The sequence below is a fragment of the Python bivittatus genome, unplaced genomic scaffold (assembly GCF_059951505.1).
Source record: "Python bivittatus isolate LINGU-HERP-01145 unplaced genomic scaffold, Pbiv_v1 ctg000610_np1212, whole genome shotgun sequence".
NCBI lineage: Eukaryota > Metazoa > Chordata > Lepidosauria > Squamata > Pythonidae > Python > Python bivittatus.
The window spans coordinates 43,262,289-43,278,656 of NW_028277088.1; the positions used below are offsets into that span (position 1 = coordinate 43,262,289).

The following is a 16,368-nucleotide window of genomic DNA, read 5'->3' on the forward strand; positions in this document are numbered from 1 at the left end:
AAATGAAGTTTGGCTTTCAAGAATGCATTTTAACACCTTCCACTGCCACAGCATACACTGGCTTATTATTCACACAAGCTTTCCCAGGTAACCATCTTTTTCTTCAAGAGTAAAAAGTGGAAGGAGAGGAACTACTTACCAAAGTGACAGTTAAATATGATGACATTCCCTGCTTGCTGGAACTATAATTGTCTGATTAAAATATTTTGCCAAATTTGCTTACTGTAAGTTGTGAGTCATTGAAATGGTATTCAGGGATGGAATCACTGCATTTTTCTTGTTCAGATTTGTAACAGCACTTCTGAAAACTGTAAATGAATCAGCTCCTTTATGACAACAGATTCACTACAAGTTATCATTAAAATCAATATAGAACAACTTCACAGCATTGGCTAATTGCTCTTTATTTTCAGAAAGTAAGATAGCCAACATTATTTTCTAGGCTTGCAATGTCCAGGAACCAAGAGATCAGGCCAGCAGCCCCAAACTAAACCAGTATCTGAGTCTTATCTGGAAATTAATTGCCCTTACAATTAATTTGTTTCCTACTGGAAACAAATGTGGGAACAACTGCCATCAACAATTGCTTCAAAAGAAGAACATTTTAATCTTTCACAACAAAAGCAAAAGTTAAGTCTGCACACGTGTGCTACACCATAATAGATGTGTTCACACAGCATGCTAAGTCATAATTTGCTGGGTAAACAACACATTCAGATGGAAACCATGGTTTACAAATTCCACTGGCTTGTTTCACAACGTACTTAACCACTGTCTGGCTTAAAAAGGTTCTAGCCCTCGCAATGACTCTGCCTTGAAATGCTAGATTTCTTCCCCAATTTAAAAGGATATCACTCAGAATTATACAATTTTTCATTCTACCCCCTTACTTTGCCAAAAGATTTTCCAGTCCTTTTCGGGCCAGCCTACAAAACAAACTTGGCGCTCTACCGACCCTACAAGTGCGGTACTACTGCCCTCGCTTCCCCCTCCTTCTCCCAAAAGCGATCTAGACCGCAGCTGTACGAAACCTTCTTCCCCCATTCTATTTTTACCCTGCTCCCTCCCACTCGCCTTGCAAAACGTGGGCGTGCCCTTCCTATTGGGAAGCCGCCGAACTTTGCCTCCCTTCGGCTGCTCGTTCTGCGCATGCTCCCATCCCTTGGCAAGGGAAGCGAGGTGAGGAAGGCAGGCATACCCCGGGCGACAGGAGGAGGAAGAAGAGAAGGAGGAGGGGGAAGGAAGGAGCAAATAGATCAGCTGAGCTTCGTTTGTCCCGTGATCTGCTGGAAAGAAGTGTCTGCGCGTGCGCATGGTGGGTGGCTTCCCTGCCCGAGTGAAGATGGCGGCCTCCAGAGCCCAGCTCTGAGGCGGACTAGGCGAGTTTCAAGTATAGCCCAGCCGGGAAGGGGCTGCTCGGCAGCACTACCTGAAACAGTTTCGGGTGCTGCTGGCTCGGGACGTTTCTTTGCTGTGCAAGGCTTGGGGAGAGCGGGCAGCGGCGTTTCTCCGCCAGGTAAATGGATGGGAAGCCGAAAATGGTAGGAAGGGGTTGAAGAAAAGCTCCGTAGCTTCGTAAGCATCGTGGATAGGAAGAGAAGGGGAATAGTTAGGGATGGTCTTCCTCCTTTGTCAGCCGAGGCTCCGTTGATTCCGCGTGTCCCCGCCCTGTGCACAGAAGTGGTAAATGGGGAAAGGCAAGTATCCAGCCCTTTTCCCCCTTGTTTCCAAACTTGCCTGTGAAATTCCTGAGCTTTCTTTCCCCTGGACCCTAGGCAAGAAGTAAGCTATGCACTTTCATGTGTTCATTACCACGGAGGCGTGCGTGGTAATGAGTTTACCCCCATAGCGTCCGTAGTACCACACTCCCCTTGGCTGTTTCTGCTCTGTTAGGTCCACCTGCCCCTTGCCTGAAACTTTCAGAATGATGAAGGCTAATGTCCAGAGCATCTCTTCTGTGGCCTCTCCTTTCCTCGTCCACCACACACAGCATCTTCATCTGCCTTCTCAGAAAAGAATACAGTAGTAGAAGTAGTCACATGCTTAATTTAAGTGGTACAGCCAGTTTATGCTTTCAATTTCCAAGCATTTTGGCAATTATTGTAGATGTGTGCCAGAACGTTTAACTTACTTGGTAATTTTTGATCATGAATTGAAATTGATACAGTAGATTTCAAGATGCTGTGATGGAAACATTTTCCTCTTTTAATCATACATGGTAGTTTAAAGTTCCTTATTCTGTCTTTTCGAGGGCTTGTGGGGAAGTGACAGTTCATATATTTAATTATATATAAGGGAATAGTAATCTTTTCTAGGAAACCGTACATATCCTTGTGTATTGCAAGTTCTGCCTTTGAGGAAGAAAGATTAAGAGCTGTTCTTACACTGAGAGCCAGTATTTGGGGGGTGGAGAGAACTATCAGTACTGTACAGCCAACAGACTTTAAACAAAATGTATCTGTGTTTCTCACAGGGAGGGAATTATATAAAGAACTCTAAAGCAATTGCAGAACTTTATTTTCTCTTGTGAATCATTCAGGCTTGAACGTTTATATCCATAAGGACCTGAGCAGATGTTTTTCTGATTACCTTTTTTTAAACAACAGTACTCAGAAGTGTACAGTATTATCTTTTGTGTTTAGGGCTTATAACTCTTATTTGTAACTTATGCATTTTCTAAAAAGCCCCTCCCCCCCATACATGCACTCTTAGACTGAGAATTCATTCATTATTAATAAGGGTTTTTTGCAAAGAAAGTGTAATTAATATAAGGCTTGTAATTATGTATAGAATGTTATGGCTAGTAATTTGTTATTTCTAGGAAGGTATGCCAGTTAACATGCAAATTCTGCAATCCAAAGCACAATACTGTGCATTCCAGACTCTGGATGTAGATAAACTAGGCCTTTGCCAGCCCTAAGTACCCTCTGTTTTGAAGTTTCAGGAATAGGATAGTATATAAAGCTTGGTGAAAATACTTCTGACCATTTTCAAATATTATTTGCAGATTTAAATTACCCAAGTTTAGCACTTTTTAAAAAATTCTTACAATTCTGTAAATTACGGTGCATTTCCATTGTTCTCATATTGACCGCCTACGCTTAATAATTGTTTTGGTATCTCATGGGTTTAATTTCTGATTTTATTCTGAATTCAGGATGTAAAAAAAATGAAAAATGGTAGATACATTTTTCACTAAACTCTATATATGTCAACTCAGAAGCAAGCCCCATTAGGTTTGGGAAAACTTACTTTAAATAAGTTACAGCTTTAAGAAATATATTAATGAATTTGAGTTGAGAGTACATTATTTGAGTAAGGTCCTATCAATATCTCTATAATTTTTCAGATTCAGTTTTGCGTTTTAAATTTAAAAAGGCAAAATGTTATATTTTGCCTCTTCATTGATTTTCTGATTGATTATTAATAGGAAAAATGTTTCCTTTTAAAAATTCTTTGTGTTTAATAAACCACCACTGGGTATTTAACTGCAAACATGCTGTACATGATATTTGTGGTTTTATAGTGATTTGTCTATTCTTGGATAATATTTGAACATCACTTTTTAATTTTATTTTAATTAAACTAGTCTTCACCATTTTCAGCTTTTTTCATGAATGAAACACAGTGCATAAATCAGTGGAGACAGTTTAGGAAGTATTTACATTAAAATGTTTTACCTTTCAGCAGAACTTCAAAGATGCTTTACAAAAACAAGATGAAATTCATAAGTTAGGTGACTGACAAGTTAGAAGTAAAGCTTGTTAAGTTAAGTGAGATTTACTTTCTGGTAAGTGGACATTGCTCTAAGTTTTGTTAGTAAAATTTATATAACGTCACTGACTGAAGTGATAAATAGCTTCAATGCTGCTAACTATAACTTTTTTTGTGCCTGCAGAGTTTTCTATTTTCCTTTATACATTGGTTTATAAGCAAAAACTGTAAAAAATTAACTTAGCTCAATAAAAATTACTCTGAAAAAACACAAAAATTCTTTAAGTGTGCAACAATGCCTCATATTTGTGTCAAGGTAAATAATACCTAATAAAAATATTTAGTTGACTTCAATTTTACTCTGAAGTTAGAAGTTACTAGAAATGTATAATCTTGAAACGTGAAGGCTGTATTAGAATATATGTATTATAACAGTGTAGACATAATACATTTAGGGAGAATAGAAGAAGAAAAAACTTCTGTGATGTGTAATAAATAAAGAAATGGGTTATTCTTCATATATGGCAGGCTTCTTACTGCATTGTTTGTTAGATTTCATGTATTATAGAAGCATATAAAGATAAAGACTCTTGAGTCTGGTTTGCCATTATCTTCAGGGATTTTTTTTTTTTTTTTGGACTTCCCAGTGTAGTCTTCAGGCTAACCAGTTCTTATCCTCACATAGATTTTTGAGATCACTATGCTAAAAACAATTCAGACCTCATTTTAAAAAAGGTATATCTTATCTCCTCCCAAACTTTTTGAAATATATATTTAAAATCTTTTAAATTTTCATAAATAAAAAGACATAGCTTGTTGGTTCAGTATTCAGGTGTTACGTTTTGTCTGGAAGATACATTTAGTTTTAATTGGCAATTAAATTTTTGTACAGCCCTTGTGGGAGAGGTTTTTGCCTGAAAAAGTGGTATAAATAAAATGTTGATTACCTTCTGTCCTTACAAACCATCCTTGTTTCCATCATGTCCAGACACTGCTTCATGCCTTGCTTTTCCCCTTCACTTTTTTCAGAATGTAATCAATTCCATCCAATTACAACTTTATGTCTTCCCCTTCCTAGAATCATTTATTTTTGTTTATTTGCTCTGATGTTTTTTTTCCCATTTAAGTTTTGTACTTCAGTCCTCATTCTTTCTACATGATCAAACCAAGTACTACTTTTGCACTGGTCACTCTTATATTCAACCCACATTTCTTCATCTATATTTTATTGTTTTACCACACATAATTCTTAGATGCCACATTCCCACTACCTTCAATTTGCTTTAGCAAACATTCTACCAGAGTATATACATTCATCTTCTTGCTCTGGTGTCCCTCCCCCCCCCATTTATGTATAACTTGCAATAATTCCTTCCATTTTCCTGTCAAACACAACTACCTTAGTTTTTGATATAGTAATTTTCTTATTGTACTATTCAGCATCATACAATCTTTCTAATATTCATCGCAGATAATTTGAATGGTAAACCAACAACGCTGCTTCATCAAAAATATACATATGTTCACATTCCCAGCCAACATACCTTATTGTCACCATATGCACTCCTAGTACATTTCTGCGTTAATACATTAAACTACTAGAGTCATCCGACTTCCCTGTTTTACTCCCTGCTCAATGTTGAAAGAATTGTTAAGCATTCCATGTATACCACTCTTATCACAATCAACCAACCTTCAACTACTTATTTGCACAAAACATTATAGCCTCTTCACATATTCTTTCTTTACAGCAAAATAAAATAAAATAAACATTCCTTCTCACATTTACTTCTCAGTGGCCTGCTAAAAAGTAAAAATTGTTCAGCATAAAGCTACACTGCACCTCCCAAATTTCACTCATTGTCACCTTTTGTCTCATATGTTGCCGGGGATTCACTCCAATGTCTTTCTAGCACTAGGTGAATGCTCCTTTATTTTCCCAGACTTAAATATTTCATCTGACTCCTTATTGTGGGTGGTTTTATGGATTTGTTTTTAACTCTATATGTGTACTTCTAATTTTAGTGTAATTTAATATTTTACTGCAAGCTTTTATAATATAATCAGAAGTCTGTGTTTGTATTTCAGCAATACTGTTCTCTTGTGTCAAAATTGCAATATGTTTGCCTAAACTAAACATATCTACATATCCATATTTGAGTGAAATGCTTAAAGAACAAAATGAATTGCAGGAAATGATTTAGTGCAGGTGTATCTATATGTTACCTATATAAAAATATATATAATCATGTACACTGCAAGTAGCAAATAAAATAATATTCACTTGAAGTTATATTTTCTGAAATATTTTAATTTTTATTGAAGTTTTTTACAAAATTAAAACAATACAAATTTTAAAAAAGAATGTAAAAGAAAAGTGATAAATAGAAAAGAAATGAAATAGACAGAGACAGAAAGATATAAAGAAGTGGCTTCCGATCTTCTTTATAGCAGTTATAAATGCATTTATGTTTTATCCTCTAAGGTTACATCATGACTCCTTTCCATATTCTGCCCTTTCTAAACATCAAACCCATAAATCACAAGTTCATTTTTTTCTGTTATCAGCAAAAAGTTCATAAAGAGTTTTTAGTCACTAACAAATGTAGTTATTGTCTTTTCTCTAATACAGCAATTTTGCCATTTCTGCAAATTCTGTCATCTTTACCTGCATTCCTCCATTGTAGGTATTTCAGAGTTTTTCCATCTTTGTGCATCTAATAATCTCGCTGCAGCCCTTAAGTACATAAATAATTGTCCTTAAAGTCTTTTCTAGTTGTCTGTCCATTATTCCCAACAAGAAAAGTTCTGGTTTCAGTTGAATATTAATCTTTAAAATTCTTTTTATCACTGTGTGTATTGAAGCCAAAATTTTCTAGCCTTTTTACAAGTCCATCCTTCATGTTTTCTACATTTCCAACATTGATTTTAAGTACCTTTATACATTCTAGAAAGTTTTTCTGGTGCCATAAACCAATGGTACATCATTTTGTGAAACTTCTCTTTTAAATTATAGTGTGAATTTCAGTCCTTTCAGCCACGTATTTTCCCATTGATCCATCTGTATATTATAACCAAACTTCTTAGCCCATTTTATCATACCCTCTTTAACTTGTTCTTCCATTTCAAATTTTCTGAAATATTTTCAAATGATTTGTCTAGCTGCAAGCATTTAAAAAAGATTATTGAACAGACTTTAAATGCAAAGAAACAGTAGAAAGTTGGTCATGTATCAGTATGATTAAAATAAAAACCCAGAATTCTATGTACTAGGAGCCTCCCTTTAACTTTGTGAATTTCAGACTTTCTGACTTCAATCCAGGGAGGCATTCCACAACATCTGTCATAAAACCTCAATGCAGAAAATGCTCAGAATCATTTCAGGGTACTTGCACAGTTTATGATGGACAGTATTATGGAGCTTTAATATTAGAGCTGTGCAAAGCATTGAAAGATGTACTTTATAAAGAACGTTAATGCAGATGAAGAACTTATCTTCAAAGCATTAAAACAGCCATGTCCTTTAGAAGGTTAGCACAGCTCCTGTTTCCAGTTGTTTGCTTTATGTACTCAAAAACCACTTCTGCTGCAACTACTAGTGAAACAGTGTGGTTATGCATGCACACATACATGTGAAAGCAACAAGGAACAATATTTTTTAAAGGCTGTGTGAACCTAATGAGGAATGCAGATACTTTAATGCTTCAAAGAGGAATTTGTGAGGAATCTCTTGAGTATTTTACACAGGCCTATTAAATACGATACCTGAGAATGTATAGATGCATGGTAACTAATATATATTTTAGTATCCATAATACTCCAGGGCTTTACTGGCTGTTACCTGATCAACTAAACAAACAACGGTGAATACAGCATCTTAAAGATCTGTGACTTTGATCTTCTATGAAGAGAAAATGACATGGAAAATCTGAAATTTGCCTGTGGTTACAAAGGAGAAAAATAGTTATGCCTATTTAACACTGTTTCCACAAGTGACTATAAGTGATAGCTTATTTCCATATCAAATATATTCCCTTACAGCCTCTGTTTTCAAAAGCAGTTTTCTTTCCTGTTTTCTGTTCTAATGGCTTCTAAGGAGTACGTCATCCATCTCTCTCTCTCTCTCAGCTCATCTGAGAATCTGGCCAGACATGCTTGTAAATAGATATGATTTAATTGTATAAAGATGGGATAAATTACTCACTTCTTGACATTATTTGAAACTGAAACTTTATTTCATTTGTAGAGAATATAGCTGTTTTGTATTTGAAATTTTATTTATTTACACAATTATAGGCTTAGCATTCATAATCACCAAAGTAAGGTGACAGAGTGGAGCAAGTTACTTGTCCCTGAGGCAGTCAGTTCTGAATGTTCTCCTGCTTTAATTGCCTCCTAATAAAATATTATTGTGACTTTTCCTCAGCAATGGTGAAACATGCCCTTAATTCTGCCCTTCTGAGCTTACTGTACATGGGGCTGCCCTTGAAGACCACCTGGAAATGGCAAGAAGTTCAAAATACACTGGTCCATATATTGGTGAATCAGAGTTGCCATAGTTGCATATTATTTGTTTTGTGGTTGGGGTTTTGGTTGCTAATAGGTTTTCAGATGCAACTCAAAATGCTAGTTTTAATCGATAAAACCTACATAGGTATGTAGTTACCTAAAACACCACCATCTCCACGTAGAGGTGGCCCATCTAATCTGCCCAAAAATCTTTTGATGATCCCCAGATCCCTGAAGTGAGAGGGCAGAGGCCCACAGATGATATTTTTCAGTTGCAGCTGCTATAGCCCAGAATGGCCACCTTCTCAAGATCAGGCTAGCATCCTCATTATTGGGATTCTGTTAACTGAACGGTTCTAGAGGTCATTAGAGGAATGAAGGCTCTCATCCTTGTGCTCATTTGCAATTACTGCACTTGGTTTTTTTTTTTTAATTGCCTGGCTTTTATTGTTTGGCATGTTTTATGTTTGTACTGATGTAGATTGCCAAGAATCAGGGTAGATTATGGTGGTATAAAACTAAAATTAAAAAAAAATAGGCAGGGACTTTTATAACATGTAGTGAAAAGGAATATGCAACCTGAAATGCTATAATCTCATATAATATGACATTTAGCTAAATTTATAAATCAAGTTGTAACTGCTTCATTAAGGGAAGTTGGGAAATCCCAAGATACGATTTAAAATATTAATATAAATGTTCCTTTTATAAGGAAGGTTTCATATTCAATTCTGCTTAGAGTTTAGAACTGGTATTAATTTTAAGTAGCAGAAATTATTAAAGCTAATAATATTTTTTAATACTCCGCTTTTTTGTTACAGGTTCTAGCACAAAATGAATATAATTAGGGAAAATAAAGATTTGGCCTGTTTCTATACAACAAAGCATTCGTGGAGAGGAAGGTAAGTAACCTAGTTTACTTTATTGTATAGTTTAGGGATAACCTATTGTAGATATCTCTTTGTCAATTTGTTCTATTAAAACTTTTTGGACTTTCTTGAATACTCTTAATCATCCTACAGATTCTCTATGATTATTAATAATTTATAAATATCACAGTTGAATTATTCACAAAGCTTGCTTTCATGTAGAATAATATTTCAGCAGGTTTCTTCAGCTATGTATATGAGCTGAAATTTATATTGTTGAATAGTCAGTGGATTAATCCATTCTTATATATTTATGAACTAGAAAAGTGCCAATCCTTTCTGCTAACAGCAAAGTTATTGTTTCTGTTGGGGCGTTTATCCTAGTTACATCATCCATGCATAAGAGCAAAGTATCATGGGCTTGTAAAAACCCTAAAATTTATAGGGTACAAAAAAAAAGTAACCTCAAAACCCCCCAAAACAATGAAGACCAAGTTGGCCTATGGGCATGGCATGCTGGCTGTTCCAATTGTTGGAAAGTTTAGGGGAAGTAAAAATTCAATTTATAGCAGTATCCTGAAATGGGTATGGAGCAGGAACATTCCACATTTGCTGCATGCTTCAATTTTACTAGCAAGTTCTTACATAATTTTTTCCCGACACCTGCTTACAGTTTGTATCATTTGAGTTGAACAGAGATACAGCAACATATGCACCCCACTTTAAATACATTCTTGCTATTAAAAAAAAATGGATTTAAGTTTTAAGTTCTGGAAAGATTACATAGTTGCTATCCGTTAGAATTATGTCTAGTTGTAGAAAAAGATATATGTGGAACAACTTATACAGGCAGTCCTCTGGTAATTGGGACCGGAATTTCCATTGCTAAGTGATGCGGTCATAAAGCATGACATGTGACTATGTTGCTTAGCGACAGCACTCCCTGTTGCCATTGTTAACCAAATCCCACTGGTTATTAGGTGAGGACCAACCCCAATCCAAGCCATTCCTGACTTGGTCCCTCCCAGCCCCAAACCTCAGTAAGGTAAGAGGCTCCTGCTTTTGAACTCCCCCCACCCACCTATCTCCCCCCCATCTCTACCTTTTTGGCTGCCCTACACGGTGGCACTCCTCGGTGACAGTGCTAGTGGCGCTGCAGCTAAAGTTGAAGCCCGGGGCCTTCATCAGTTTCAACCGGCTGCTGCTGCCCCGGGCCTCTACTTCAGCCCTGGTGCCGCCACTGCCACCAAGAAGTGCTGCCTCAAGCCCCATGCTGTAGCCAGCCACCCTAGTGCCACAGCACAAAGCCCCTGCCACCCCCACCACCTTGCGCTTCACCAGCCCTGCCACCTCCAGCTGACCATCATCATCTCCCTCCTGCTACTAACAAGGCAGCTGCAGGCCATGCCAGGTTTTCCTCTGGAGACCATGCATGCTTCTCTAAATTGCATGTAGCCTTGCAATGCATTGGAAGGCCTCAGAAGCCTTCTGAAAGATTGCAAGAAGGCCATGCACGATTTGAAGAAGGTCAGGCACACCTTCTTGCAAACTTTTAGAAGGCCCCAGAAGCCTTCTGAAGTATCACAAGACCACATGCGATTTGGAGAAGCGCATGCGACTTGGAGAAGGGAGCGTGCGGTTTCAGAAAAAAGACCTGGCACGGCCAGCAGTTGCCTCGCATAGGGCCAGGCTGGGCATGCCTCAGTAGTGGGAGGAAGAAGATGCCGAAGGTCAGGTAGGGGTGACAGAGGCAGTAGAGTGCAGAGTGGCCAAAAGGGTAAAGATGGGTAGGGGGAGTTGAAGCACCCCTTTGGTTGTAAGTGTGGGCAGGCTGCCAAGCAATCGAATTTTGATCACGTGGCAACGGGGGCACTGGAACAGCCATAACATGACGGTCAAACATGACCAACTTTGGTAGCTGAAAGAATGGTTGCTAGCCGAGGACTACCTGTATGTCTGCTTTCTAGTTTCCTTTTTAAAATGTATTCTGGTAATACTGAAAGAGTGATAATAACAAGTTTCCATAACTCTTCCAGGTGCTTTTCACTGGGTTGAAAATTAAAAGAAATAAAAATCTTAACCAAATGAAAAGCATTTTGGGAAATTTAACTTTTCTGTTTAATGCTAACCATCATTTAGTTGTATATATACATGAGCAGAAAAGAACCTGAGTTCCGTTGGCTTCCAGCATGACTGGGAGAAGAAGTAGGCCTAAGTTGTTTTGTTCTACATGTTCTTATTTACAAAATTTGGAAAATTTGGAAGCCAGCTAAAATGGACTCTAGTGTTTTTTTCTTTTTTTGGCAAACCAGCAGAACAACTCAGAATTTGCAGTTGGCTTGCTGATTAAGTTTTCATTATATTTTCTTTCAAACCATATTTTCTGGCACATCTGTAGTAACAAATCAGGAATTCAGTAAAGTGTAACTGTTAGGCAGGTTTGTTGTTTCATTAGTACAGGAAATGGGGAAGAGAAGCTTTTCATGGACTCCTTTCTGTTTTGCCTCTAGCACTAAACTGTAGTTTAGTATTATATGTAAACATATATAATTTAATTCTCTTCCAATTCTTCCATTCATTTGAATTGGTGCTTTTAGTGATTCATTTGTAAATATTATTATTGAGTTAAACCTATTAAAATAACATTATTTTTATGAGCATCACTTGTTTGTCTGTGTTTATAAATAAAATAAGTGAAAGATAACTCTGACAAAAAAACCCATGTATGTTATTTTCCATCATGGTTCTTTTGGAAACCAGAAACTTAATCTCCTTCTCTCATGAGTGAGAGTACGCTGTTTTCATTCTTAGTTTGCCTCTGATAAATTCACATCATGTTTCAGCTAATGTATATTGTATTTTGTAGCCAGCTGTACTATACTGATCTTAGACATTTCTGTTTGATTTCATTAGTACTATGTTACTACAGAAACTTAAATAAAGAAAATACTTGATTTCAACTTGTTATTTGAATGTTTTCGTTCTTACCTTTATTTGAAAGGAGCATAAATTATTATCTCTGGTTAATAAGGCTTTATTTGAAAATCTTTGTAAAGAGTATCCAGAATTAAATCCAGGAATACATTTTGTTCTGTCAAATGCTCTTTCAATCATTAAAATTTCAAGTATTTTACCCCTTGACATGATTACAAGTTTGCCAACATTTAGGATCCTTTAAAGATAAATCCAGTGTATAGTTTTCATGTGTGATGATCAAAAATGACTTGTTTCATTATGAATATACAGGTCTCTGAGAACACATAATCCCTCATGTTTATTTAACATAATCTACTCTTTCATCTAAACAGAAACATCAAAATGAATTTTACTCTGGTAAAATGTGCAAGTTTGCAAATATCCACGTACATAAAACCCCCCTACAGTATCTAATTCTTAATACAAATACAAAGGAATTACATTATATATATTGCATTTGTAGTCAAGGTCTGTTTTAATATACAGTCTATATTAAAATATGACATCTGTTTTAAATCTGTGTATGATACATGTTTATGATAAGTGAATGAGTGTTGTTGAAACAATCTATATTTTATTGCTATAGTTTATGCCTTCAATTTGAATTTTCTTATAACTGCCAATAGTTTATTAGTTAAATCCAATTTATTTTTTTCCTTCTATGGCTCTTATCTTTTGATGTTCTGTTCCATTTTTTCCACACCATTACTGACTAGCTTCTCTGAAACTTTGTTTTTCATATATATCATACAAGCATTTTCGTATATAATTGTGTTTTAGTGTATTGGCATTAATTTTCTTTTCCATTTTTTCATAAAATGGTGGCATTCTCATTTCAGACAATTATATTATTCCAGTTATTCTATTGTGTTCTTTCTTTCTACCTACTGTTTATATGCCCCTTGAAAAAGATGATCAGTGCATAACAGCCTGGTTAACATTTACTACTAAACCAGGATTGTTTTAACTCTGGTTGTTGAATAAACCATAGTGCCCTGGTTTGCAAATAACATTAAGCTGTGGGTATGTTCACACATTATGCTAAGTGAAAAACAAACCATATTATAGTTATACTGACAATTATAATTTTAATATTATATAATTGTATATGTTTCATTATAATATTATGGTTATAATAAGGTTTATGATTGAGCCATAGCAGCATCCCCTAATAATACTGAACATAAAAATGTAACTTATTTATCTGTATATAATCTAGCAAGAAAAGTAATTATAAAGGTAATATTCTGCACACTTTAATATAAATCTAAATCCTTGTTTTTCATGCTGACATTTATAGGTATAAACGTGTCTTTTCAGTTGGAAGTCATGCCATCACAACATATAATCCTAATACATTAGAGGTTACAAATCAGGTAACAGCAAATAATATATTCCCTAAGATTACTATTTGTCTCCTAAGTGAAAATGATTGGCATTCTCAGAAAGAGAATGATCAGAATGTAGTCTCAGTTGCATGAATTAATGAAGGTAAAATGAATTGTTGGCTACTTTATGCCATTTGATTTATGTTCAGTTTATTTAACCTTTTTTTAAAATGTCCATTTAGGATAATAGCAGAGTATATTTTACGACTATTTCGCTCATTTTTCTCTAAGCAGGAATACTGATATATCTGTCAATGTGGAATTAAAGAGTGATAGTATTACTTTAAAAGAGATAGAAGATTGGGTTGGTTTTATGGGACTAGATAAGAATAGTTGACAGCTATTAAAGTGCTAGTTCATATTTTCTAACTTTAATTTCTGTAGTTTTTATCGTGCTTTGCAGGGTTTATTTGCAACTTGATATGAGGAGATTATAAATTAGTGTAATTTTTAATTTTAAGTCTTATACATGATTGCTGAATATCCCTGCTTTGCAGGAGGCAGAGCTGTAGATATATAGTAGTGCTTAAAAGTTTGTGAACCCTTCTGAATGTCCAATATTTCTGCATAAATATGACCTAAAACATGATCTGTTCTCCACACAAATCATAAAAATAGATGAAGGGAACTCAGTTAAACAAATGAGTGAAAAACATTGTACTTTTTTATTTATTTATTGAGAAAATGATCCAAAGCTACATACTTAAGTGTGGCAAAAGTATGTGAACCTTTGCTTTCAGTAACTGGTATGCCCCATGCCCGTTGGGCAGCAGTAACTGCAACTAAACATTTCTAAATGTAATAACTGTTCATCAGTCTTGCACGTTGACTTGGAATTTTAGCCCCTTTCCTCCTTACAGAATAGCTTCAACTCAGGGATGTTGGTGGGCTTCCTTGCGTGAACTGCATGCTTCAGGTCCTTCTACAACATTTCTACAGGATTAAGGTCAGGACCTTGACTTGGACATTCCAAAACATTAACTTTCTTCTGCTTTAACCATTCTTTGGTCATATGACTTGTGTGTTTTGGGTCTTTGTCTTGCTGGATGGCCCACCTTCTCTTAAGCTTCAATTCATAGACAGATACCCTGACATTTTCCTGTAGGATTTGCTGGTGCAATTCAGAATTCATGGCTCCATCAATGATGACAAGCTGTCCTGGTCCAGAGGCAGCAAAACAAGCCCAAAACATAATACTACTACCACCATGTTTCACAGATGGGATAAGATTCTTATGGTAGAATGCCTTTTGCCAAACAACACTTTCCATTCAAGCCAAACAGTTCTATTTTAGTCTCATCCATCCACAGAACATTCTTCCAATAGCCTTCTGGCTTATCCATATGGTCTTTAGTAAACTGTAGATGGGCAGCAGTGTTCTTTTTGGCGAGTAGTGGCTTTCTCCTTGCAGCCCTACCATGCACACCACTGTTGTTCAGTGTTCTCCTGATGGTAGTCTCATGAACACTGACATTTGCCAATGCACAAGAGGCTTTTAGTTCCTTAGATGTTATCCTGGGGTACTACATGCTGTGATCTTGGTTGGCCACACCTGGGGAGGATAACAATAGTGTTGAATCGCCTCCATTTGTACACAGTCTGTGTGATGGTGGACTGTGGAGTCCAAACTCTTTAGAAAGAGTTTTGTAACCTTTTCCAGCCTGGTGAGCATCAACAGCTGTTTTTCAGAAGTCCTCAGAAATCTCCTTTGTTCAAGTCATGACACTTTGATAGTGAATCCATAGAATTCTGTTCTTTAAATAAGGCAGGACCTCCCACATTCACACTGATTATCATCCTATTGACTGAAACACCTGATTCTAATTTCCCCTTCAAATGAACTGGTAATCCTAGAGGTTCAAATACTTTTGCCACACACAAATATGTAGCTTTGAATCATTTTCCTCAATAAATAAATGAATAAGTATAATATTTTTGACTCATTTATTTAATTGGGTTCTCTTTATCTAGTTTTAGGACTTGTGTGGAGAACAGATCACATTTTAGGTCATATATATGCAGAAATATTGAAAATTCAAAAGGGTTCACAAACATTTAAGCACCACTGTAATTAAAATGTGTAGGTCATACATATAATAATTAATCATTTGGGGTGATGAGTACCATGAGTGAGTACCAAACAAATATCCAATATGAAATACTTGAAGAGATTGATATTAGAAGGCCTAAATATGTAAAAATGAAAAAAGATTGCAACTTTTAAATTAGAATTAAATGTTTTGGTTATTTGAGAACTTGAGTCATAGCTGTCACTTTCTTAATAAATAGATATAGTCAATTATATATATCAGCACTAACAAATGCAATACAAATGTACTTTGCTTGTCTCTGCATCTTGAGAATTTAGGGAAATATTAACTAGGAGTTTGAAATTTCAGCATAGGTATCTGGAGTATGCAGTGCAGTATGGCTCATTTTGGAATACTTCACCATCCTTCTAATGGGCCTGCAATTGCAACTCACACCGGCATTTTCAGAAGCAAGAATTGTCTCCTATTTTCATCTTCTAACAAGTCAAATTTTAAAGCTAGTAACTTCTTGTAATGGTAATATATAAGACACTGAGATAGAATTTGACTTATAATGTATAGGAAACAGTTAATTAAAAATGTGTTATGTTGTCGAGTTAAGGAAATGTTTGAAATAGAACATGTTGATATATGAATTCATATTCTGTGGTGATAAAATGGAATAGTCTCAGATTGTGATTTTTTGATTTAGTGGCCTTATGGAGACATTTGTAGCATCAGCCCTGTTGGAAAAGGACAAGGAACAGAATTCAGCCTCACGTTTCGTAAAGGGAGTGGGAAAAAGTCTGAAACACTTAAATTTTCTACAGAACACAGAACAGAACTTCTTACAGAAGCACTGGTAGGAATTTACTGATCTAA

The 16,368-nt window shown here is 35.8% G+C and overlaps 1 protein-coding gene across 4 annotated transcripts in view; it reads left to right on the top strand.

Moving 5' to 3' along the window:
• The first annotated feature begins 1,301 nt into the window (after window positions 1-1,301).
• Window positions 1,302-16,368, top strand: part of DNAJC13 (DnaJ heat shock protein family (Hsp40) member C13) — a 65,775-nt gene continuing 50,708 nt past the window's right edge. Inside the window, exons 1-5 of one of the 4 annotated variants that reach the window (XR_015797953.1) lie at window positions 1,302-1,516; window positions 3,688-3,790; window positions 9,045-9,125; window positions 13,369-13,444; window positions 16,199-16,348. Coding sequence is in view for 3 of the 4 variants with exons in the window: in XM_025173899.2 (XP_025029667.1) it covers window positions 9,058-9,125; window positions 13,369-13,444; window positions 16,199-16,348 (294 nt within the window). In the remaining variant the exon portion in view is untranslated. The remainder of the gene's footprint in view (window positions 1,517-3,687; window positions 3,791-9,044; window positions 9,126-13,368; window positions 13,445-16,198; window positions 16,349-16,368) is intronic. The other 3 variants (XM_025173899.2, XM_025173902.2, XM_007421736.4) reach the window with 3 other exon arrangements.